This window comes from Microtus oregoni, unplaced genomic scaffold (assembly GCF_018167655.1).
Source record: "Microtus oregoni isolate MIOR12 unplaced genomic scaffold, Mior012 000057F_ref0000458, whole genome shotgun sequence".
NCBI classification, from domain to species: domain Eukaryota; kingdom Metazoa; phylum Chordata; class Mammalia; order Rodentia; family Cricetidae; genus Microtus; species Microtus oregoni.
The window spans coordinates 8,528,524-8,554,279 of record NW_024543833.1 but is presented as its reverse complement, the minus strand read 5'-3'; the positions used below and the strand labels follow the sequence as shown (position 1 = coordinate 8,554,279).

Sequence of the window (25,756 nt, the reverse complement as noted above, 5' to 3'; positions counted from 1 at the left end):
ACTGTGGCCCTTAAATTAAATTAAGGCTGGCCCTTAAATCACAGAGATTTCCTGCCTCTGCCTCTGGAATGCTGGGATTAAAGGTGTGTGGTAACACACCTTGCTAAGGTAAATTTTTTGTTGTTGTTTTTGTTTTTCGAGACAGGGTTTCTCTGTAGCTTTGGAGGCTGTCCTGGAACTAGCTCTTGTCGACCAGGCTAGCCTCTAATTCACAGAGATTCGCCTGCCTCTGCCTCCCAAGTGCTGGGATTAAAGGCGTGCGCCACTACCGCCTGGCAAAATAAAATATCTTATGAAACACATTTAGCAGTATCATTTACCTTGGAATGTCAGCAATATTTTGCTTACACATATGGGAAGCCAGGTCAGAGACCAGTACACTTTCTTCATGGTCCTTCAATGTGTAAATTTTTTGTTTTATTTTAACAAACAGCAATGTAATTCAAAACTTTTATGTTTCCTATATTTACCTAAACTTCAGTCCTCTATTAGCAGTTAGAAAAGTAAAAACCTTACAAACTTTGCAGTGTTGAGTTCATGGTACTACACATAGCACCACACATCTCTTCAACACGGATTGTTTTTAGAACGACTGCAAAAACAACTTTCTGGTTTAATTTGAAAGGACTGAGACTTGAAATCTAGTAATTAAGTCAATGTACAAATCAATTATTTAATTTTTACTTGTCTTGGGAGAACTAATTCCCATTGCCAGTAACAAATGCCTTTTAAATATTAATGGATATGTTACAATATTTACAAACATTCTTACATACTCTGACCTCATGGTCTGTGGGACCAATGGAACTGGTGCTCATATCTAGAGGGGTCAAGAGGGACAACATCCAGATGTGTTCAGGATATGCACTGGACTCTGGGGTCGGCCAGAAACATCTGCTGAACTAAAGCAGTACGCAGCAGGAAAGCAGGGTGAGTGGCCGCACGCGTGGTTCCCGGAGGGCAGGAAGCTGATTACTGGCAGCCAGGACTGACAAGCAAGCTACGCACAAGCCGAGCCAGCTCTGGAGTGCTTAGCCAATGGGATCCTAGCTTAACGGGTGCTGGGGGAGGGGCGTCTGTCTTGTAGACAAGGTAGAGCTAAACACACATTTATTTTGGTGTTCCTCAAACAACAGTAATTTTATTCTACCAGCTCAACCTTGTCGTGCCATTTTTTCCCACCACTCTTCGCAGGTTGTTTCACTGAGCATGGCATACACGTGAACTCTTTTCACACACTTGGTAAATCCCATTAATGTGCTGAAAGATTTACATCCTGATGCTCTAGGAAAAGTGTTCACGATGCCCAAATTACTATGCACAGCACCATAAGCCTGAAGGAATGAAGTCATGGCCATGAGATTTACTAGGTCATTGATTTGGGAATGTGAATGGGACTCAGTGTCTCATGTGGGAAGTCACACACTAATTAGTCACTGCTTTACAGAAGCAGGTCACCCTACATGCATGCTTATACACCTACACAGGTACCTTCTTCCTTGCTCCCTTCCAGGAGGTCATTCCCCCTCCCCTTTTCTTTTTTTTTTAAAAGAATTTATGCCTGGGGCCAGAGCGTGTAAAGTTCAAGTGGTCTCAGGGAAAACTATATAACTGGGATTCACACAATGCAAGTTTTATAGCTCTTAAACAATAGTCTTAAAACAGCTGGAATGCAGTTGGTGAGGGTCTTCTGGTGGCCCACTTCTACATGCAGTACAGAGGAACTACTAACATGCATGACTTTAGACAACTGGTAAAGTTTATTTTGTTTTAAGTAATTTAAAGCCATTTACTAAACTATAAATTTCAATGCATTAGAAATGACTACGGGAGCATTTCTGAGGTGTCGCTGTCAATTTAATGTAGAAATGTTATTTTACCTTGATGTTGGTATGAAATGCAATTGTCATGCCCTTTATTAAATGGAGCTGCCATCGGTTTGGTGACCATGAGAGCGTTTTTAATAGCTTTTAGGAATTACTGTGCATGTGCCTTAACTGATTTTCAGGAATGACTGTGCATGTGCCTTAACTGATTTTCCAAACGTTAGTGGCAATCTGATTGCCTGGCTATTTCTAAGCATATGGGAACGAGGGACAGACAATGGCTTGAGTCACAGGAACTGACACTACCTGCCAACGGCCCTTGCTCAGACGCTCAGGAGCATTCACAAGACAACTAGTGCAAAAGCATCCAAAAATTATGCATGGCAGCAGGTTCATTTTCTTGAAGTTTAAAAGAGTCAGGATTTTTCTTTTAAAATTCATTTATAAAAATAATCTTCAGTTTGAGTCTCAGGTACCAAACTGTGGTTAATTGAGTCATGATGGCCACGCTATGAAGTTATGGAAAATGTTGCTGAAACCGTCTGAGCTGCGGCTCCTTTCTGTGGCACCCTCTGCAGCCACGCCTGTCACAGTTCACCAACACACTAAGCTGCTTGACAAAATTTTAGTCTTCTTTTTTCCTCAAACATCCACAAAATTTTAATTCTTAAATGTGTATTATAAAACTATTCAGAACCTAACACATTCACAACAGGGAATGGAGGCCTGTTAGCAGCTCGGGAGACACTGAGGCATGATAGCTGGGCAGACCCAGCAACTCACAGAAGTGGCCACTTGTATGGCTCACTTGGATGTTCTGCGCTGGATGCAGCCAGAGCCCCAAAGGAGGAGAGTATGAGCAAGGCCTTCTAGGTTTGTGCTGTGAGAGAACAGCCACCCTGGCCCACCCCAGGGAGCCGGAGTGTGGCAGGGCTTTGGACCATTATGTACATGGATAGGAACACTGTCAAGTTGAATGCCAATATGACTTACTGCTTAGAACTGTGCTAACATCAACACTCTGTCAGACCGACTTCACACACAAGAAGCTTTTTGCCTTAGTCAGGAAATTATCTGAAGAACATCGAGGAGCGGAACTAAGGAAGTGTTTGGCTTCCCTATTCACACACACAATCAAGTTTTAGGCTTTCTGAGTGCAAAAGAACAACTGGCTGACCTGCCTCGTACCATCAACCCATATGAACACAGCCTTGTGTCGGTGCCACAAGGTGCAGCACAGCCTGACCTGTTGCGGATGGAGCCTGCTAAGGAAAACCCCTGGGAAGAGTCCTGCAGCATGGCTGCGCCGAGGCTGCCCTGGACACAAACGCAAGGGGAAGGCACAGGGCTCAGATCTCATTGATAGTCCTTTCGGAGGGGCAGTACTCCGAGGGGCCCGCTGAGGACATGTAGAAAGACTGTGTCTTCCTTTTCAACCGGGCTCTTTTGTTGGCCAACACCAGGCTACGCCGGCTTGAGCTGATGATTTCGGAGATGAACTTTTTGCAGTCTACACACACCTCCATTGTACTCCAATCCTCCATCAATTCTTTGGGAAACTGGAGTTCTTCATCTGATTTGTCCACCGACCTTGATTTTGAGGAAAACCTGTGGGAGAAAACTAAAAATATTTACCATTCTTTTTTTTTCTTTTTGTTTTTTTTTTGGTTTTTTGGAGACAGGGTTTCTCTGTAGCTTTGGAGGCTGTCCTGGAACTAGCTCTTGTAGACCAGGCTGGCCTTGAACTCACAGAGATCCGCCTGCCTCTGCCTCCCGAGTGCTGGGATTAAAGGCGTGCGCCACCACCGCCCAGCTTCATATTTACCATTCTTAATAGTTCAACTGCAATATTAAGAATAGGTAAGAGAGCCAGGCAGTGGTGGCGCACACCTTTAATCTCAGCACTAGGAAGGCAGAGGCAGGCATCTCTGAGTTCAAGGTCAGCCTGGTCTGCAGAGTCAGTTCCTGAACAGCCAGGGCTATATAATGAGTCCCTGTCTCAAGAAAAAGAAGAAAAAGAAGGAAGAAGGAGGAAGAAAAGGGGGGAAGAGGAGGAGGAAAAGGAAGACAAAGAAAGAAAAAATAATGATAATAACATCAATAGCAATAGTAATACTGTGGGGTGGGTGGAGCTGGAGTGATGGCTCAGGGGTTAAGAGCACTGGTTATTCTACTGGAGGACCTCAACCTAATTCCTAGAACCCATATGAAACTCTAGATGGATGGGATCTGAAGCCCTCTTCTGGGCTCCACAGGTACCAGGCTCACAAGTGGCTGACAGACTTACATGCAAGAAGACACCCATATGCATAAAATAATAAAGTAATTAAAAACAATAGAAGCAATACTGGAGCTGGAAGACGGGTGGCTCAGCAAGTAAAACCTCGTGCCCTGCAAAGGTGAAGACAGGAGTTATCCAGCACCCATGCAAAAGCCACGTGGGCATGGGGGTTTGCCTGTAACCCTAGTACTCAGGAGGCAGAGTCAGAAGACCCTGCAGCAAGTGGTCAGAGGGAGTTCCAAGTTCAGATCCAGTCTCAACATATGAGATGGAAAGGGATGTCAGCTTCTGGCCTTTAAATGTACATTGTGTACCCACAAACGCGCAAACACATACATAAACGCTCAAAACCAAAACAAAGCCAACAGCAAAATTCAATACTGTGACTTAGCTGCTCAATAGTTGAATACTTGCCCAGCATGTGAAGGCCCTGGTTCAACCCCAGTAACACAACAAACAAATAAGAAACAAAGAGAATGAGATCACTGAAAATTCTCTTCTCTTGTAGAATTTTAGGAAAATAGGGTGTCCAGATATTTCTTGATTACCGCACATCATGGACTATGTTTTTTTCTTTTTTCTTTTTCTTGAACTTCCAAGGCAAAGTTTCTCTATTTAACAGTCCTGGCTGTCCTGGAACCTGCTCTGTAGACCAGGCTGGCCTTGAACTCACAGAGATCCACCTGCCTCTGCTTCCCAAGAGCTGGGTTTAAAGGAGTGAGCCACCACTGCCTAGCATGGATTACGGTTTTAAACATCTAAATGAAATACAAATATGTGTGGCTAACATTCTACCGAACTACTGATTCATAGTCTTTTTCCAAGGTCCAGTGTTCTACATCACTACCAATGAACTTTAGTGGATGGTGGATAGTAATGGGTCGGACTATAGAAGCAGAAGTAATTGATGAGTCTGATCCTGAAAAAACACCTCACCACTCTTCTTCTGTTATCCTCTTTTGTTCCGATGCTCACACATCCCCAACAATTCTGTTTGAGTGCTTGGCTAGGTGGGGCCAGGGAGCTGAATTATAACCATAATGCTTCCAAGACTGTTTGCGGTAACTGCAGATTATCTAACTCACTACTGTGTCAACTAACTACTTTCCAAAGGGGAAAGCGAAAGGAAGACACGGTAGATACAAATGCCCTGGCAACTGATGGCTGTCCTGGCCTTGTCCCTGGCCCTTCAGTGCTTCCCATGGTCAGCCACCCAAGTCCCAGGAGAGCAGGGCTCAGGGCTTCATGGGCCCAGGTTAAAAACTATGTACACGGCTTTTTCAAACTTTATTTAATTTTATGTATGAGTACTCTGCATGTACACCTATGTGTCAGAAGAGGGCATCAGATCCCGTTGCAGATGGTCATGAGCTACCATGTGGGTGCTGGGAATTGAACTCAGGACCTCTGAAAGGGCAGCCGGTGGTCTTAACCGCTGAGCCATCTCTCCAGCCCCTGCACACGGCTTTCTAACCCCACAGTCTAGAGCCAAGGATCTCTTGCCCTGCCAGCATGTGGCCTGGGGGGACCTTCCCTTTCTGTTAAGGACAATAGTGGCCTACCCTGTACTGAATGGTTTGAGGCTCAATTCTTGGCATAAAGCTTTATCTCTGCCTTTACAATAATAAACAAGTCACAGCTATAGCAGATGTTATAAACACAAGTGTCAATGGATTTTATTTTAAACTAGATAAGGAGGAAAGGAAGACTAGACAAGACTGAAAAAACAAGGACAATGTGTTTTGTAGTTGTTTTTATAGATAGCATCTCACTATGCAGCTGCGGATGAAATGGAATTTATTTTTTTAGATTTATTTTTATTTTATGTGTATGAGTGTTTTGCCTACATGTATGCTTGTAGTGCCTGTACAGTCTAGAACAGAGCACCAGAACCCCAAGACCTGGAATTGCAGTCGTAAGGCCTTATGTGGGTGCTGGGCACTGAACTCACTTTCTCTGCAAGAGTGGTAAGTGCTCTTGGTTAATGACCCACCTCTCCAACCCCAATGACTTTCTAATCTGGATCACAGGCATGGCCCACATAGCCTAAAAGTCAATTTTAAAGATGATCTTTTAAAGACATAAAAGTTATTTTCAAATATAATTAAACAAAACTATGCTAAAATATCTCCCCCATCCCAAGACAGGGTTTATGTGCGTAACAGTTCTGGCTGTCCTGAAACTCACGCTATAGACCAGGCTGACCTCATACTCACAGAGATCCGCCTGCCTCTGTCTCCCAAGTGCTGGATTAAATGTGTGCGCTACCACTGCCCGGCATTACAGTATCTTTTAAGTAACTAGGTATTATCAACTGAAAAGTACCGTTGGAGGAACTTTGGAGATTTGTGCAAGACTGAAATTGTATTAAAACCAAAGAACCAAGCTGGGTAGCGGTGGCACACACCTTTAATCCTAGCACTCGGGAGGCAGAGGCAGGCGGATCTCTGTGAGTTCGAAGCCAGCCTGGTCTACAAGTTCAAGGATAGGCTCTAAAAGCTACAGAGAAACCCTGTCTTGAAAAACCAAAACCCAAAACACCCGCCCCCCCCAAACCAAAGAACCAGCAACATGCCCTGAGCCAAACCCTAGTCCTGTCATAATCACCCCAACCCTATGTGCTATTTATTCAGAGGACACTCTTGAAGCTCCTGATCCCTGCTTACCTGGCTATACTCCGAAGTGGCCTATGGTGACCAGTGGAGGGTTTTTCCGACCTCGTACAACTTTCCCCCCTTTGCAAGGCAGAAGGTCCCAATGAGAAGATAGGTAGAGTGGAATATGGCTTGGAGGGCAGCCGCATCTGTTATCCCAAACAAAAGTGAGAATGAGCTCCAGGATGGGCACAGGGAGCAAACAGACACACTGGAAATTCCAGGAGTTAAGCTTACCTTTTTGCAACACTGTGAGCACACGGGCCTGTGTACAAAACAAGAAGTGTTACTTGGTGGACACAATGGGTGCAGTCAAAGCCAGAGCTTTTCCCCAGGTTCGACAATAGTTCAACCCACTCTTGAAGAAACTGCAGTGCCAAGTGGTAAGGCAGGCACAGAATAAAGCCACAGAATGGGTTCTTTTTAATACCTCTCTCGAGCGGGAAAAACAATGGAACAAAAGAACAACTGGCATTTCTGTGTGTCTGTTGGAACTCTACAGTGATAAAAGCCTTACCTCTTACAGAACTGACAGGTGTAAGACCACGTGAAGAAGGAAAACCTCCGGGTTCGGCAACAGAAGCAGAGCTAAAAAATACAAAGTTAAAAGGAGAAGAGAATGGGGTCAACCCTTCCTGGCTTCCGTGGCGGATCTGCTTCCCGCTCATCTGGGGGATATCTCAGGTATGTTTGCAGACAAGAGGACAAGAACCCAGAAACCTAGCTTTTATGCTTGGCTGTGACACATAAGCCGGTTTTATGTTTAATGACAGTTCTTTGAAAATAACAAAAACTCAGTGCTCAAGCATCTCATGGTCATGGGATCAATTCTGAGGGAAGGCACTTCTGCCTCAGACATGCTTTCTTTATTGATCCTTTAAAAGTGCAACACAAGTACACATGGCTTTAGGAAGCCGTATATTATCTCTTAGTGATGTGGGAGTGTCATAGATCAATCTGTTGATTTCATTGGTTAAGCAATAAAGAAACTGCTTGGCCCTGATAGGTTAAAACATAGGTGGGAGGAGTAAACAGAACAGAATGCTGGGAGGAAGAGGAAGTGAGCTCAGAGACGCCATGTTCCCCTCTCCCGGGCAGATGCGAGATGCGACAGCTCTGCTCTCTGGGGCACAACCCAGGATGGATGTAAGCTAGAATCTTCCCAGTAAGTGCACCTAGCAGTGCTACACAGATGATTAGAAATAGGCTAAATTAATATGTGAGAATTAGCCTAGAAGAGGCTAGATAGAAATGGGCCAAGCAGTGTTTGAGGCGGCCGGGATGCTGGGGACTCAGCCCCGCCGCTCCTATTACTACAGCTTAGGGTCGTTTTTAAACCTTCTATTACTTTTGCCAAGGGAGAAACAAAAAACTCCTCTTTGAATGAGAAAGAACAGGGAATAGCCTAGAATATAAATACCTGACCTAAGACCCCTGAAGCTGTACCACCTGCCTAGCACTCAGGCCTCATAAGAGACCATACATTGTACAGTTCAATCAACTTTAAACCGGTCTACCTTTCCTTTTTTCAGGGCAGTGTAGACATCTTTATACTGTTGGTACTTTTCCAGCTCAGCTTTCACCAGGACCTGACGGATGTGCATCACTTCCTCCACGGTGAGAGCGAGGCACTCCACTGGGTAGCAGAATTCCTCCTGAAATTCAAAGGCCTTGTGAGTGAAGGAGTGCCCACCCTGCTCTAGAACTGCAGTGCTCCCGAGATCAGACACCAGGTTAGTAGCTTCAGAGGACAGGAGTCCCATGATCACTGGGACAGAGCTGGCTCCCTCTGGGAACCACATCACTCCTAAGTGCACCATAGAAAACAGGACCATGACTGAGGGAAATGTTGCAGCCTAATGCAATTTCCAATAAACCGAAGTTCCTCACATTTGGTCAGGTATCTCTGGTTAACTGAATCAAGCCTTGTGTCACAGATGATTCTGCAAATGTGTTCTGAACTACACGCTACTGGAAATGTACAAGTTTGGTCCTGTTTTCCAAACTGGCTTGTGGTACCCAGAACAGCCAAGTGAAGGTGGTTAGTACTTTATACAGATAAGCATTGCTGAGTGATCAGTTACATCAGCACACTCTCAAAACTCCCTAAAGCTTTGAGTGGAACCGCAGCAGGAAGTGGGAGCATGGGCAGCTTATTGCCAAGGCCCATCGCTCCAGCAGCCCCAGGTCTTTTCACTGGCTGCTGAATGCACAGTCAGCACAGATGGAGGCGGAGCCCTTCATGATAAATATTTATGTTGGCTTCTTATGTTAATGGCCTCCTTACAAACAGCTGTGAAAAATGTTGATGTAACTGATCCACTGAATAAGAGCCTCGAACCATCGTCCTCCATCCGGTGCTGTTGATTGGTGGATCTAAGAGAAAGACAGAACAGCCCTGTGCACTCAGGCCCTGCCAGGCTTCAAGGGGCCATTGTGGTGCATTGACACTGAAACTCAATGTTCTTAGCACACACATTACAATTCACTCCCACACACCGCAGCACTGCTCCCAGGCATTCTGGAACCAAATAAGCCAAATGAGAAAGCACATGACCATGAGGGCATCAGTTTATGGAGTGTTAACATTCAGTTCTGTCTTTCAATCAGAAAGAAACAAAAATAAATCTAGGTTGCAAATTTGACAAACATTAGCATTTACTAAAAAAAAAAACAAGTCTGTCTCACTTTGCTTCAATTCAACACAGGATCTGCTCAAGCTAACTTAAGGGGCTGGGCTGTTTTAGATGCTTTGGAAAGAACCTGCACTTGAGTTGTTAAGATGAGGAGCTTCTCAGTAGTTGGGGGTCAGGGTTTGCTCAAGTAGACTGTGTCATTTGCTCTAAGGCGCCCACAATGGGCGCTCAAAAAGAGCCACCATCACACACAATTTCCCCTTTAGTGGAAACACTTTCAGAGATTACAGGATTAAGCAGTGTGTTCAATATGCCCTGATTTTGTTTTACCCGGAGAACAGAGCAGGGTCACACGAGCTACCTATGTGAAGGGTAGGCCACGTAAGTGGACTATTAAATTAGTGGTGCTGGCTGAGCAAGGTTTTGTGATGATTTTTCTTTTTCAATTCTTTGTCAGATAAGTTTTTCTACCAGTATTTAATAAAAGGTAGCTGTTAGCTAACTATGACAAACCTGCTAAGCTGCAGCAAAATACTCTGCTAATCTAACTAACGAAGCAAGCATTCGGATCCCTGTGTCCTGCAGCTCCCTGGCTGGGAAATGTTGTTACTTGAGGACAGACTGCCACACAAAACAAACTCCCAGCTGTGTTTCCCTCCCTGCAGTCTAAGTCACAAAACAGCCTACTTTGTCAAGATACCTTCAACTTTCTGCTTTGAACCACTTGCAAATCCAGTGTTTCACAGTAAGAAATCATGGAGCGTGCTTATTTTTATTCTTTTTAAAAATTTCATGCAGATTACCCTTGGTAAAAATAATTTCCATCATGTCAAATGCTAATGTTTTAACTCTGGAGTTTGCCCAAGGACAACAAGACTTTAATGCAACATTGTGACTACAATAGTTTTAACTGTTTTTCCATTTGACAATATTAATTCAAAATCTCTAAAGCCAAATCAAACTGTAACAGATCTTATGCTCCCAGCTGAGGAGTATCCCAGGTGCTGAGACAAGAGAGTGCCTTCCCCATATGACCCTGTATACTGTCCCCTGCTGTGGGGTCAGTAGATGGGGTTAGGCCAGCCTGACTCCACCACCCTTGTTGTTCTATGTCCCAAAGTAACTCAGAATGGGTGGGTAGGTGGGTGGGTGGGGGAGAGCAGCGAAGACTCTGACAATGGGGCCAGGCATGCCCCTTATTTACATGTTTACAAGCTGAATGTTACTGAATATTCTGATCATAGTTTAACCAGACAAAAGAGGTCAGAATGAGGCGGCATGGAAATTAGAGAGCAGAATGTGAAACTCTGATTATTAGTTACCAGCTACAGAGAAATGAGAGGACTGACCTGTCTGTTTTTCTGTCTACCTATTTTAATGTGGAGCACGGGGCACATGTGCACACAGTGAGGTTGTGGACATAAGAGGACCACTTGGGGTTCTCTCCCTCCATAATGTGGGCCCTGAGGATTGAACTCAGGCTATCAGGCTTGGTAGGCAACAAGTACCTTAACCTGCTGAGCCATCTTGCAGGCTGAGAAGAGAGATCTTTTATATCTTTTATATAATTGCTTCAGTTAGAAAGAAGCTTAGGCTATACCAGCAGCAAATATTTATAAACTATCCAACCTAAATAAAAACATGTCTTACATTTAATCACTCTTCTCTTTAAATTCAATTTTAAAACTGAAAGTGAATTTGTTTTTTGCTTCAAACAGTCTATGGACCTCATGTAGGTATTTCTGTTTGAGGATGTTCATAATACAATGTCAACACATGGCAGTAAGAGAATTAAAGAGCCACCTATTTTGTCTAAAGGGATAGTCTAAAGTTAGGTGGGGAATAGTGAATACAGATGGACACAGAGATTCTGTGACAAACGACAGAGTTAGGAACATGCTCACTGTGCCCTATGTCCTTTAACTTGAGATGAGTAACAGAGAACCCAGCTGCTGGGTCCTCTGTCTGTCAAGGGCTTGTTTCATATAGATCCTTGAAGAGCCAGGCCCTTGCTGCTCTCTACCATGGGGAAGGGGTGGGAGGGTTTAATGTGGCCTTTCAAAAACATTCAAATGACAGTAACATATATTATTCTGTGAGAGAAAAAAATCCCCCAAAATGTGACAAAATAACAAATAGTTTCTGGAGAAGTAGCATTCTGGGGGGGGGGGGGGCTATTTGATCACAGAGCTGGTGATGGAGTGTGGGAGAAACACCGGGATGCACCTGCACCTCTACAGGTGTGGCAGGGTGTCCATCGTGACCGCCACAGCTGGTTTGCCAGCTGGGTGAGTGAATAAGCCCTTCCCAAGGCTCCAAGGTGGGAGGTCACTGAAGCCCTCCCTCACAGGGGTGCCTGCCTGCACAGGAGTCAGGAGGAAGCAATGCCCTGCTGACAGTGAGTCACTCCCAGAGACAAACACCCACGGGCTTTCTAGCTGATGCTGCATTTTGAGTTTGTTGTCCTTTCAGCTATTTTCTTCTCCAATGAGATCACAGCATGATCTATAAGTCCTACACAAGATTGGAATCAGCGATCAAAAGCAAAGTGCCCATCTGAGCTGTTAATTCTTGCAGAGTGCAGTAGCTGAGGTGTCACTGTCAGAGATACAGAGAGAAAAGGGTTCCCAGAACCAGCGGAAAGAGGCCAACCTTTGAGGGTTTCCACCTGCTGGTAAAAGCTCTCTCAAACAGATAATACATAGCCCCTGCTACCCCAAACATGGCTGCTTCAAAAGGATGAGAGCTCAGCAGAGAAGCTGTTTGTATGGTAGAGAAAAGCGGTCGGAAAGGCGTCCTTGGCCATACACTGGTTATCCTAGGGACCTGAGCACGGAAGGGAAAAAGAAAACAGCAGGGGGAAGAAAAGGAGAAAATGCTGAACAAGTGACCTACAAATGACAATTACCGACTGTGAAAGAAAAACAAAGCAAAACAAAAAGCAACATGTGGATGGCAATGATCCATGCTGACATCCCATTCATTTTTGTAAGTCAAGAATCAACCAGTAAGCCACACTCCAAGAGTCACTCAGCAGAGACACTTAGAGCTGCTCCATTTGGTGGTCTGTGAGGACTCTGATTCTTCCAAATGAGGCTGGTTGAGATGCAGCTCCTGTGCCCACATCTGCCCCTGGCCCTGGAAGGTCCTTAACAACAACTGCTTTTCACTTGAATGAGCAATCAACATCAGTAATCTGACCAAATAATGAAATAATATAACAAACATAACAAAATAAAATTTATTTACAGCAAAAACATTCCTGTTATTTTCAGTCGAAGAGATAAACACAAAACGCTTTCTCCTTTTCTACAATGCAGGTAAAGCTCTCCGTGACTATGCTTTAAGAACATCATGTCCCGAACTAGAGGACTTCACTCACTGTCAGTGATTTCTACAAACTCGCCAAACTACTAGTGAGAAAAGTCACTGTGTGGAGGAGGCCTCCTTTCTCTCAGCTGGTGCCCATGAACTCGAAGGAGCTGTCTCCAGCATGACCTCCTTCCCTACCCTTTAACCACCACTATCTGTGGGCCAGGCCCCTTTCCCACTGCCTGTTCCCAAGACCCTCCCTCCTCAGTGAGTGCAAAATTTTTCTTTCCTCCTCCTCCTCCACAGGAGCCTACAGTCTGACCAAGCACACACCACAGTTCTCCTTCTCTGGCAAATAGTCTTTGTGTGCCTGGCATGTAGCTGCATGGTTGGCATCATTTATGTTATTAGAGCAAACTACTTTGTAGTAATCTAAAGTTCCTTGTAATGACATTTTATTTGTATTTTAAAAATAAAGCTTGCCTGAAGAACAGTCAGGCTTACAGACTGCGGTGAGACACACTTTTAATTCCAGTAGCCACATTTGTTGCCATAGAAACTGAGTGGTGCATGCCTTTAATCCCAGTCCTAGAAAGGATTCTAAAACGGGAGGAAACAGTTCTCAGACACAGTGTCATTCTAAGATTCCTGGAGGCAGGATCGCCATTTTTAGACTGAGGTTGAGGTAAGAGTCAATGGCTGGCTGTTTTGCTTTTCTGACCTTCAGATTGAACCTCAATATCTGACTCTGAGTTTTTATTAATCGTGCTTCATTTCCAGGCAAGTTTTATTTATTAAAATACAAGTGAAATGCCACTACAGCTCCCTTATGCTTATAACTTTTTGTCTTTTTTTTTTTCTTTTTTGAGACAGGGTCTCATGGAACCCAGGAGGCTGACCTTAAGGGTGACATTCAACTTCTGATCTTCTTTGCCTCAGCTTCCAAAGCAGTGCATACATTACAGGTGTGCACCACCACATCCAGTTGTGTATTTTGGTAAAGTAAAAATCTGTCCACACTGACTAACAGGTTTTGGATTTTAAATCCGAGCTTATTTTCCTGAGTTGCTTTACTGCTGGCAGGACATTAACAAGTCTCCATTTCACCAAAGAATTTCTATCTTTAAAACAGGTTCTTATTCTGTAGCCCAGTGGGTTTGGAACTCACTATGTACCTCAGACTGGCTTTGAACTTGTGGTGACCCTCTAAATGGCAGCGTTACCAAGCACACCAGTGTGTCAAATGAGAGCAGCGGCTCAAGTGAGAGAGCTAGAAAAATCTCATAAAAAATGGCCATCACCCCATACATTTTTTTAATTGTATTATTTTTCAATAGATGTGACATCAAATGCCAGATTCTAAATTCTGCTCACACTTCCCGTCTATACTGACCACTGTGTCCTCTCCTTGAAGGAAGGACATCTGTCTGCTGTCTCATTTGAAACATGTATGACCCATCACAGGTAAAGGTGGAGATATAAGCATGTTCATGTGACTTATTCCTGAGTATCTGAAAGACAACATTAGCTATTAGACCAGTGTTTCTCAACCTTCCTAATGCTGTGATCCTTTCAGTTCCTTGTGTTGTGGTGACCTGCAACCATAAAATTATTTTGTTGCTACTTCATTACTTCCCTGTTGTTATGAACTGTAACGTAAGCATCTGATATGCAACCCTGAAGGAGTTGTGAGTGCAGGCTGAGAACCGCTGTATTTGACTGTGGCTGGAATGTTGGTGGACCTCTTGCATCATGTTGTGTTTTGGAAGCTCATGAGGGAAACCAAAAGGATCTCTGCAGACTTTTCTGTGTGCGCTACCCCAGTGTAAGGAGCAACAGCCACTGATGAACAGCTCAGACAGCGGTTCTGCCTGCATTACACACACTGACAAGCCAGATACAGTTCTTCCTGTTCCACTCAGGTAAAATGAGCTACTCAGTCAGATTATGCTGAGAACGTTTTGATAATTTTACCCTCTAAGACAAAGAAAGCATTTCTGTAATAACTCATTGATAAAGCTTTTCAAAATGAGTACTCAACATCAACCAGAGGCTGGTCTGCAGCCAGAGCCCATTTTCTTTAGATATTAAGCACAAAGATGGTAAAGCTCAGGCTAACCTGTGCGGGCTTTTCTCCTTTTCGTTTTGAAAACAAGCTGACTATTCCTCCCTAGACATCTCTGTTCATCCTTTGGTACTTACAAGAGAGCGCGAGCTCTGCCTGGATGGTGGCAGAAACTGCCTCACGTTGGTAGGTGTTTCCTTTTCAATGGAATGGCGCCTCTGGGGTGGTTGCCGTCTCTCTGGCTGGGGTGTTGACGAGATAGGCAAGAATTTTGGAGGCTCTAAAGAGTTAACCAAATAAATAAACAAACTTTCTTAAAAAATACAATCTAAGATTCTGAATTTTCCATCAGATAACCTTTTGCACTGTATGATGACACTGTATTCAAAGACTAAGGACTTATTTCAGGGGAGAGCTGTTTTAAGATGGCAGCTCTGGGGATGGAGAAAGAATTGTTCCAAAAATTGCTTATTAGATGAACCTGCTACAGAAACAGCAAGGAAAATGGGGGAAAGTTCTATGGTTTTAATATCTATTCAAGTTCATATTAAAACATATTATGATTATCCTTAAGGTTTGTATGTGCAAATGCCCTCATTTTACTTTCCATAAACCTTACAACTGACCTCTCCATTCCTATTTTAAAAACACAAGAACAGCTGGCTGCAGTGGTACATGTCTTTAATCCCAGAACTTGGGAAGCAAAGGTAGGCAGACCTCTGAGTTTGAGGCCAGCCTGGTCTACAGAGTGAGTTCCAGAACAGCCAGGGCTACATAGAGAAACCCTGTCTTGAAAAACCAACCAACCAACCAAAAAATCCCCACAGAAATACATATATTCTGTATGGCCCAAAAGCAACCCTAACTATATCAAAATTCAAGTGAACCCTATTTTTACACTCTTGGACCTGCCAAGCAAGCGTTCAGCCTCTGAACTGTATTCCCAATTATTAACTAGCAATTTTCAGGATAATCTTTAGGACGAACGGTTCTGGATGCATTATGTAAAGGAATAAGGATATTAGAAATAAGTTACATTATTGAAGTTTTATTTAGCACTTCCTCCTACTCTACCCATAAAGCAGGGCTGCTCATACTGTAGGGAGGAAGGTAAGAGTCATCATAGTTAAGTGGGATCCATGTCTTTGGATTATCCCATGAAGGCAACCTACTAATTTCCAGTAAATGAAATGATAATGAAATTGCTTACACAGTTTGATGGGCATGCTATACTATTAATTTATTTACTTATTTATTTTGAAACAGATCTCATGTAGTCCAGGCTGGCCTCAAATCTGCTATATGGCTGAGGATGACCCCAATCTACTGATATGATCCTATTACCTCTATCTCCTGAGTGTTGGGATTCCAAGTTTGCACTACCATACCTGGTTTTATTCACCACCAGAGTTCAAATCTAGGGCTTTGTGTATGCTAGGCAGTTGTCACTCTACAACTGAGTTAAAGCTCCAGCTCAAGGGCCTCTGTTAGGTTTAGTGGGCCTAGCTAACAACCAAGATAACTCTTATTGACTTAATTTTGTATGTGTGGTGCCTATGGAGGCCAGCAGAGGGAGTTACAAATGACTGTAAGCTGTTATGTGGGTGCTGGGAACCTAACTAAGGGCCACTGTGAGAGCAGCAAGTGCTCTTAACTACTGAGCTATCTCTCCACCCCTTAAGAACATCTTAATATTCAATGAATTAATTTCTAACCCTTCTTAATGATTTCACATTGGGTATGGTTGTACGTATGTTACACCAGGCAGGTAGGGAACAAATATGGTTATCAAGTGATTCTGAGCTTAAATTCAGACTAGGAGGTCATTAATCTGAAAAGTGTGTGCACACACATGCACGCACACACTCTCTGTTGATTTATCTATATGCATGCTATGCATGTACAAAAATAAACTTGCCTGACCTAGTTAAGTTAACTGTCCATGCAGCCTGTCTGCTCCTAACACTGAGGCACAAGGGTTAGTGCTATATACCCCAAATGATCACAGTGCACTGTGGGCCCCTGCTCTAGGTCGAGGATTTTGTAAGGTATGCACTCACTCTTTCTTGCGCACATGGCCTCCAATACTGGGTCCTCATAGAGGGAGGGAGATGCACTGCTGCTGCTGGTTGACTTGTGCAGAGTTTCCTCCTGAAAAAGGCAAATTCGTAAACTTCAGATCCTCTGCTACTGAATGACATCCTAGTAAACAGATGCTTTAACACAAGACATCAAATTATGATGCCAGAGGCTCAAGAGAAACTAAAAGGGATCTAAAATTAGGGATGGGCTCATATCCTCACTTTGCCTAATTAAAAGTGATTAAGTTTTAATTAGGGAAACAGGCGGAAGAGATTGAGCCAGGAAGCAGCATTCTTCCATGGTCTCTGCTTTGCTTCCTGCCTTCAGGTTCCTCCTTGAGCACCTGTCTTGGGTTCCCTTAATGGCAGACTGTAACCTATGGGCTGAAATAAACCCATTCTAATCCAAGTTAATTTGGGGTGTGGTGCCTACCATAGCAACTGGAAAGTGAACTAGAATAAGAGCTTTATCTGCTGGGCCCAGGCCCAGCACTTGCTCTTATAATGGACAATAAACTTCCCAGTGTTCCACAAGATCTTGCAAGACAGGGAGCTCGTGCTGGATGGACTTAGCTGTAGTTCCCATTCCATTTCTACCTGCTGGACATTATACTTCTGTGTGCATCTGAGGTAAAAATATGTTTTGGTGTTTAAAAACAAGGGACCTGGATGCTCAAGATAGGAGGAAATACTCAGGTAAACCGGGAAAGCACATGAGTGGGAAGGAAGAAGAGAGAGAGGAGGGAGGGAGGGAGGAGGTGGGCCTCTCCCAGCTCCTGAGACTCCTCTCTATTGAAATTTGTTCACTGTACAGCCTCAGCTAGTCAGCAGAGCCACCACAGACACAGGCAGAGTTGGGAATGAAGGTGAGGAAGATGTGTGCATGACGAGTCTGCCCAGCGAGAACTACATGAGCATGCCACGGCACAGCAAGACCAACATCCCACAGAAACACGGCAAGTACCCTGCCTGGCTGCTATATGCCCGTAATCAGCACTCAGGCGTCCCTAGTCCTTCCAGAGTCTTCAGTCTCTCAACAGCTAGTGCCTAGCAAACATGTGTCTCATCAGGCATGTTTTTAATTCCTGTATAAATTAGAAGCAATTGGAGTGTTAATGCCACCACACTTTTGCTTCTGTATTTGATACTTACTGAAGACATTCAATAAATGTAAACTTTGAATGGAAAAAAAAAACTGAGGAATAAGAATTTGGTAAAAAGAAGAGTGGAAAAATACATGAAGTAGGGAACAAAATACACCAGCAAAAGTAAATAGTCTACTATGTGATATGGGAAACACTTAATAGCTTTGTATTTATGGCCATTATGAGAAAGCAAATATGACCAAGCAAGCAAATCAATGTTTGTTTAGGGATTTCCTGACATCAGAAATTAATAGAGGAGTACGGAGATACAAATCTGCCAAATTAGGAAACTGTGCTCCTCACTTCCTATTTTTGGATCCAGAAGACTGAAAATCAACAAAATCAACTGTCCCCATCCGGTGATACTGATACGAGCTGACAGCCCTGGTAGAGGATAAAAGGACCGGCTAGGGCTGGAGAGATAGCTCAGTGGTTAAGAGCATTCATTGCCTGCTCTTCCAAAGGTCCTGAGTTCAATTCCCAGCAACCACGTGGTGGCTCACAACCATCTGTAATGAGGTCTGGTGCCCTCTTCTGGCCTTCAGGCATACACACAGAAAGAATATTGTATACAAAATAAATAAATAAACAAACAAACAAATATTAAAAAAAAAAAAAGGACCGGCTGTCACCCCACAGAGGATGCAGGGACAGATACCCCCAGCACATGAGGCTACATTGACAGCTAACAAGATAAAGTGCTGGGTCCAGTGTTCTCTCTACACACTCAGAGCGAGGACCCGGGGCAGGTACCATTTGGAGAACTGTCTCCACTGGTTCACATTATTAAGATCAGGTGTTTCATTCACCTGGGTAAACATCTGGCTTTTACAAGAGACATATTTCATGGCTTTAATCAAGTAAAAGATAGTCTAGAAGTAGCTGATGTTGAGAGACATGTTTAGGACGAATACAATTTATCTACCAATATTAAATAAATCTGTGTTTCATCAATAGAAGCTTTTACAAAAAATATTTATGTGTGTATAAGAAGATGCAGGACATCTTCCCCTATCACAATCCTTTAGCCTATCCCCCACTCAATACTCAATCAAAGTTTCTTTGGGAACCTGGGAAAGTCAATAAGCCCAGAAATCCTCCTGTCTCTGTTCTTTGCCCCTTTTGAAGCTAGAGTCCCAGCCACAGATCCATGTGGAACCTGGCTTGTCATGTGGGTACTGGGACCTGAACTCCTGTACTTGTGTGTATGCAGCAAACACTACTAATTGCTGTTCCATCTCTCCAGCCCCATCAATAGAAACTTTGATAACATAATACAAAGCCCCAATGTGAACAGCCGATTTAAAATAAGTCACCTGCATATCTGTGCTTTCTAAACATTAAAGATTTAATGTAATGAGAAGTTGTAAAATTTTTGTCTAAAAATAAGAACACAACACTCCTGAATATACCTTTGATTAATCTTTCCTTATACTTAAAAACATCAATTTAAAAATACACACAAAGAGTGCACTTAATTCTAGGTCTTTTTTCAAGATCATTTATTTCCTTCCATAATCCTATGATATAGACAGAAATTTCTGTCTTGACTGGTCCCACTGCCATTCAGTCCCAAAGAAACACACAGAGGTTGATATTATTTATAAACTGTTTGGCCTATTAGCCCAGGCTTTTTATCAATTAGCTCTTACAACTTAAATTGACCCACAATTCTTATCTATGTTTAGCCAGTGACTTGGTACCTTTATCAGTAAGGCATTCTCATCTTGCTTCCTCTGTTTCTGTCTGGCAATTGCATCTCTGCCTTTCCTCTTCCCAGAATTCTCCTAGTCTGGTCACCCCACCTATACCTCCTGCTTGGCTACTGGCCAACCGGTGTTTTATTTTTATTTTTTTTATTTTTTATTTTTTTAGTTTTTCCGAGACAGGGTTTCTCTGTAGCTTTGGAGCCTGTCCTGGCACTAGCTCTTGTAGACCAGGCTGGCCTCGAACTCACAGAGATCCACCTGCCTCTGCCTCCCGAGTGCTGGGATTAAAGGCGTGCGCCACCACCGCCCGGCCAACCGGTGTTTTATTAAACAATATGAGTGACAAATCTTTACACTGTACAAGAATACCACCCAACAGCACTGTGATTTCTCCTATTACTGACCCAAGTTTCTTTACCCAAGATTCACTTCCCTTCTCAGCCCTAACTGCTTGCTTTGGGCACTAACTATTAATGGGCACAAGCATCTCACAGCAGGGATGGGGCGGCTCTCTGACATCTCTATCTGTATGAAACATGAACTATCTGCTGTATGGGATGGAGTCTTCCAAAGTGTTCAAGGAGGAATGATAAAAGATCTGTGCAGGGTATAATCTGGGAATTATACCCAGAAATAAAAAGAAAATCAAACAGGTAAGACAGGGAGACAACTGATATCAGTAACAAGAATATCTGTGTGTGTGCGCGTGCATGCGTTTATATATACTTGATTACACAAGCATACACATCTTCAAAGAAGCCAGAGGAGGATGTCTGTTATCTGTTGATATCACTCTCTGCCTTATTCCCTTGAGACAATGTCTCTCTCTGAACCTGGAGCTAAGCTGACAGCCAGCAAGCCCCAGTGATCCTTTTGTCTCTATAACCTAACAATGCCGGGGTTACAGGCATGGGTGTATCCATACTCTGCTTTTTGCTTAGGTGCTGGGGATTTTAACTCAGTTCCTCATGCTTGCATAGCAAACACTTTTACTCCACTGGACCATCTCCCTAGCCCTGTTGGGAAACATCTCTAGTAGAGAAACCATATTATTGATAGTGTTGTGGATGGTGGTGGTGACTGAAAATAAAAGAATGAAATAGTAATATCTAACTCAGATGGACATGGGGAAGATGGAGCCAGCAATGACAATGATATATGTGTCCATATACCACGGAGAAGAGTAGAAGAACGTCATTTTTGTGTAAGTTAGGGCCAGGCAGGGAAGACCTATCAAGCAGCAACACGCCGTTCTGACAGTTGTAACTCAGCAGATGGAGGAGGTGCAGCATGGATGCAGGTATGGAAACTGAGCAGATGGGTATTCTCCCCTGAAGGGCACAGGGTAAAGCAAAGACTGCAGGGAAAACAACTCTCTTCCTGAAGGTTTGTTTGCTGGCATGACAATTACAGAATAGACGTACATGTGTCAGGGTGTACTGCAGAGGAAGAAGAAACTACAGAAATATGTCCCAACTTGATTTTCTCCTTCGTAAAGCAAAGATCAAGGCCATAGGAGTTTTAAGGCTGTTGACTTATCTTATCCCTACTTATAATCTAAGACTACAGATCTCAACTTCAGTAGCTATTTTCTAAGCATATCCACCACACTGGTCTGTAGTAGTAACAGTAACTATCCTTCCTGCTGGCCACATTAACTTCAATCATACCTTTACTGATTGAAACATGAATAGATGAGCAAACAGCTCAAGGCACTGGGTGGGGGACAGGGTCAGAGGGCATCTCTGTGCCTGGCATCCTTACCTCAGAGTCAGAGCTGTCTAGCTCAGCCAGGGTTGGAGCTTTGAGCAGTTTCTTCCGCTGCGCAGGCCCGGGCTGGGCAGCGCTCAGCCCATTTTCCTTTGTTTGAGATGTTAAGCTTCCATTCGCCAATGATGATTCCCCAACATTCTTTGGAGATTCTGGGGTAGTGACATCTAATAAGAGAAAGGCAAAAGCTTACCTTTTCTTGAGCCAGAAAAGGTAATCTGTGTTGGAAGAACAACCAGGTGACAGCATTTCCATGTCACACAAATAAAACACAAAGGCTCAGTACAGGGATGCCATGCCTGTGCATATGGAACGTTTGTTAAAGCTACTGTCAGATTATTGCCAGGAAAACCTAAAGTGGATAATTATATATTCACATTTGTAGTTTAGAACTCAGAGTTGGGAGAAACCCTAGATAAACGACCTTGACTTCTTGTTTCCCAGATAAATAAAAAGAGGCTCAGAGCAGCTAGCTGTACTCATGCTAAGGTACCCGGGTAGAAGAAACATACAGCACACACTGTCTCCCTAGGGATAAGATCTAAAAATGTCTTGTCTTAAAAATCAAAGAAGTTAAGAATCTATACTCATATAAGCACATTTATGTAAGCACAAAGAATCTGGGACACATCTCAATACATCAGATTTACATTATTAAGGGCTTACATCTTCAGCATGTGGGAGAAAATGTAGCAGTATACAGTTGGCATATGCACACAGGGCTGGAGGTCTTCCTCCATGGCTAGCTGTCTGGGTAAGCTCCCTAATCTCCACTTCCTCCCCTGAGAAGCAGAGCAGTACAGATACAGCTAGCTGAGAGGATTAAGCAGGTCAGTAACTGTGAGTAACATCCTGTGCCTAGCACAGTCAATGTTAGCCAATGATAACACTAGTTTCCAGTTCTCCTTCTAAGGAACCCAAGCCCTTGACTGACACTGGTGTGGGCCAGAGCTGATTCCCAAGGCCTGCTTTTTAGTATTCTAGCATGGAATTCTCCAATGAAAACAGAATTGATTTTCTTGAACATTTCAAATAAAGACTTAACATGAATTACCTCAAACAGCTAACTATAAAATCAGAGAAGTAAAAATGTGGCAAACAGTGCAGGTTAATGCGCAGTCCAGAGCAATCAGCGGCTCTTTGCAAACAGAACCATCTATGAAGCTTCTGAGAAAGCTTCATGCAAACTGAGAAAGACTGTGGGAGGGGAAAAATTGTAACTGAAGGTTATTTTTCTCTCAGCAATTGCTATCTATATCCCTGAAGTAGAAAACACTCAGTATTTAAGTATGTTCTTATTTTATTTTATTATTAATTTTTGGAATAAGGTCTGGTGTACACCAGGCTGGCCTTGAACTCACTGTGCAGCTGAGAAGGACCACCTTCTGATCCTCATGCTCCATTTCTACTGTGCACCACCATGCTCAGTCTGTGTGATGATGGGGATCTCACCCAGGGCTCTGTCTGTGCTAGGCTAGTATTCTACCAGCTGAGCTACATCTTTAGCCCCTTTATATCTGTGTTCTTACATTTTCCTTAACATTATTTATTACAATGATAAGTTCTTATATAATATTTACAATTTCTAGCCAGGTATGGTGGCACACGTCTGTAACACCAGCATTCTAAGGTAAGAAGGCTAATTATGAGCCTGATAGCCTGGAATACACTGCAAGTAGCAAGACAAAAAATAATTTTATGACTAGGCAGTGGTTGCGCGTGCCTTTAATCCCAGCACTCAAGAGGCAGAAGTAGGAGGGTCTCTGTGAGTTCAAGGTCAGCTTGGTCTACAGAGTGAGATCCAGGACAGCCAGGGCTACATAGTAAGATTCTGTATCAAAACAAAACAAACAAAACATAGACAAAAAAACCAAAATAAATAAATACATGGAAGAAAAGACAAACTGCACATTCATGTGCCTTCTCAGCCTCTCCTGTCACAGCAGAAGCCAGTGAGACAACCCACCTCCCACAAAGAGATTTTGCAACAAGAACAAACCTAGTTCCCAAGACTGGGCTCATGCTGTCAAGGCAAAGAGATTTTATTGGCTATATATTCATTTACTATCTTGCATTAAAAAAAAACCCCAAACTATTGTATCATACCTACATTTCTGTGGATGTTATTGCTTAAGAAAATTTAGAAGTCGTTTAAGGTAGATTAATTTTTTAAAAAAGATTTAGCTTTATTTTTTGTGTATGAGTATTTTGCCTTCATGTATGTATGTGCTTCAGGTATTCACCTGTACAAACCAGAAGTGGTTGTCAGATCTCCCAGAACTGAAATTACAGATGGTTGTGAGCTGCTACTGAGGTACTGGAAATCAAACCCAGGTCTTCTGGAAGAGCGACTCATTAGTCAGTCCCCTCAACCACTGAGCCATCTCTCCAGACCCAGGATAGATTAAAATTTTTAAATTGTGTTGATAGTATTTAATATTGTTTAGGTTAAAAATATTTAAGTAGTGCTGGTGTGGTGGCTATTCTTGGTTGTCAACTTGCCACCTGGAATTAGCTAAAATCCAAGCAGCTGGGCATACACCTGTGAGGGTTTTTGTTAATTAAATCATTTGAAGCAGGGAGACCCACTCTAAATCCTGATCTTTCTGGGTGGGAAGGTTCACTTTAACCGCGCCATACCTTCTGGTGACAGTCTATATGAAGGGCACAGAGGACATGCTTACTCTTTGTCTGTTTGCCCTCACCCTCACTGGCAAGTTCACTCCCTCACTGGGATACTGACATCCAGCCTCTTGGACCAAACAACGTTAGAATCTTGGACTTTCCAACAGAAGATGATCGAAACAAACATCCACAGTAAGTTCAAAGTTTTGAGGGGAATGTACTGGTAAAAGGTTCTCCCAGGAGGCTTCAGTGACCTCCAAGATGAGATACTGTGCAAGAATCATTTCCTATAAGAAAGACTCGGCACAACATTTTAGGGAGTTTGATTATTATATTTACTGTTGAAACAATAAATACTATTATTTCAGTATACTAAGTAAAGAGTCAAGCTCTTTTTGTTTCTTCGTTTGTTTTTCGAGACAGGGTTCTCTGTGTAGCAATGGCTGTCCTGGAACTTGCACTGTAGACCGGGCTGGCCTGGGAATAAAGGTGTGAGCCACAACACATGGCAACAGTCAAACTCTTGAAGACAAAATTTCTTGAGAAAAAAAAAATCTGGTCTGGAGAGATGGCTCAGTGGTTAAGAGCACTGACTGCTCTTCTAGAGGTCCTGAGTTCAATTCCCAGCAACCACATGGTGGCTCACAGCCATCTATAATGAGACCTGGTGCCCCCTTCTGGTGTGCAGGCACATATGGAAGGAATGCTGTCTACATAATAAATAAATAAATCTTAAAAAAAAAAAAGGGCTGGAGAGATGGCTCAGAGGTTAAGAGCATTGCCTGTTCTTCCAAAGGTCCTGATTTCAATTCCCAGCAACCACATGGTGGCTCACAACCATCTGTAATGGGGTCTGGTGCCCTCTTCTGGCCTGCAGGCATATGCACAGACAGAATATTGTATACATAATAAATAAATAAATATTAAAAAAAAAGCCGGGCGATGGTGGCGCACGCCTTTAATCCCAGCACTCGGGAGGCAGAGGCAGGTGGATCTCTGTGAATTTGAGACCAGCCTGGTCTACAGAGCTAGTTCCAGGACAGGCTCCAAAGCCACAGAGAAACCCTGTCTCGAAAAACCAAAAAAAAAAAAAAATCTGTATGTAGAGCAATATTAAAGATATAAAATAGAGATGATTTTAGTAATTGTCACATCTTAAATTCAGAATCTAAAAGGCATACCCATGATATTAAATACTTGAATAATTTTGTGTCTGCTGCTTTACTTAGTTGGAAGAAACGCGACTAGAACATGGACTAAATAGTTAATATTTGCACAGGAAGAATAAATCAGACTTATCTTAATTGATGCTGAATGGCTTATTAGGATTTCACTAAGAAATATTTCTAAGACCCCCTGAACAGCAGAATATGCATCCCTTCATCTCAGTCTGCACTCAAGGTCAAAGTCATAATTATATACGCTACACGTTTAGACTATTAACTCTTTAGGGTGCTCATTTTTCTAAGAAGATGTACTTTAGCCTTTAAAGTTGGAAGAATGGATTAATCTATTCCACTTATAACCTGGAACATTTTAGTCAACAGTCAAATGCGACAGTGAAAACCATGGAAGCAGCATAAGCAGTCGACAGTGAGGCTGGGGACAACACACAGGACACCACTAAGGCACGGGACAGACACAGCAGACAA

At 43.1% G+C, this 25,756-nt stretch overlaps 1 protein-coding gene across 2 annotated transcripts in view; it reads right to left on the bottom strand.

Moving 5' to 3' along the window:
* Positions 1–1,548: 1,548 nt before the first annotated feature.
* The window catches only part of Spire1 (spire type actin nucleation factor 1), a 116,694-nt gene continuing 92,486 nt past the window's right edge, over positions 1,549–25,756 (bottom strand). For both annotated transcript variants that reach the window (XM_041639210.1, XM_041639211.1), the window contains 8 exons: positions 21,474–21,646; positions 16,835–16,925; positions 14,912–15,054; positions 8,279–8,416; positions 7,279–7,349; positions 6,999–7,026; positions 6,774–6,910; positions 1,549–3,434 (listed from right to left, as the gene is read on the bottom strand). In XM_041639210.1, coding sequence (XP_041495144.1) covers positions 3,176–3,434; positions 6,774–6,910; positions 6,999–7,026; positions 7,279–7,349; positions 8,279–8,416; positions 14,912–15,054; positions 16,835–16,925; positions 21,474–21,646 — 1,040 coding nt within the window. In that variant the 3' untranslated portion in view covers positions 1,549–3,175. The remainder of the gene's footprint in view (positions 3,435–6,773; positions 6,911–6,998; positions 7,027–7,278; positions 7,350–8,278; positions 8,417–14,911; positions 15,055–16,834; positions 16,926–21,473; positions 21,647–25,756) is intronic.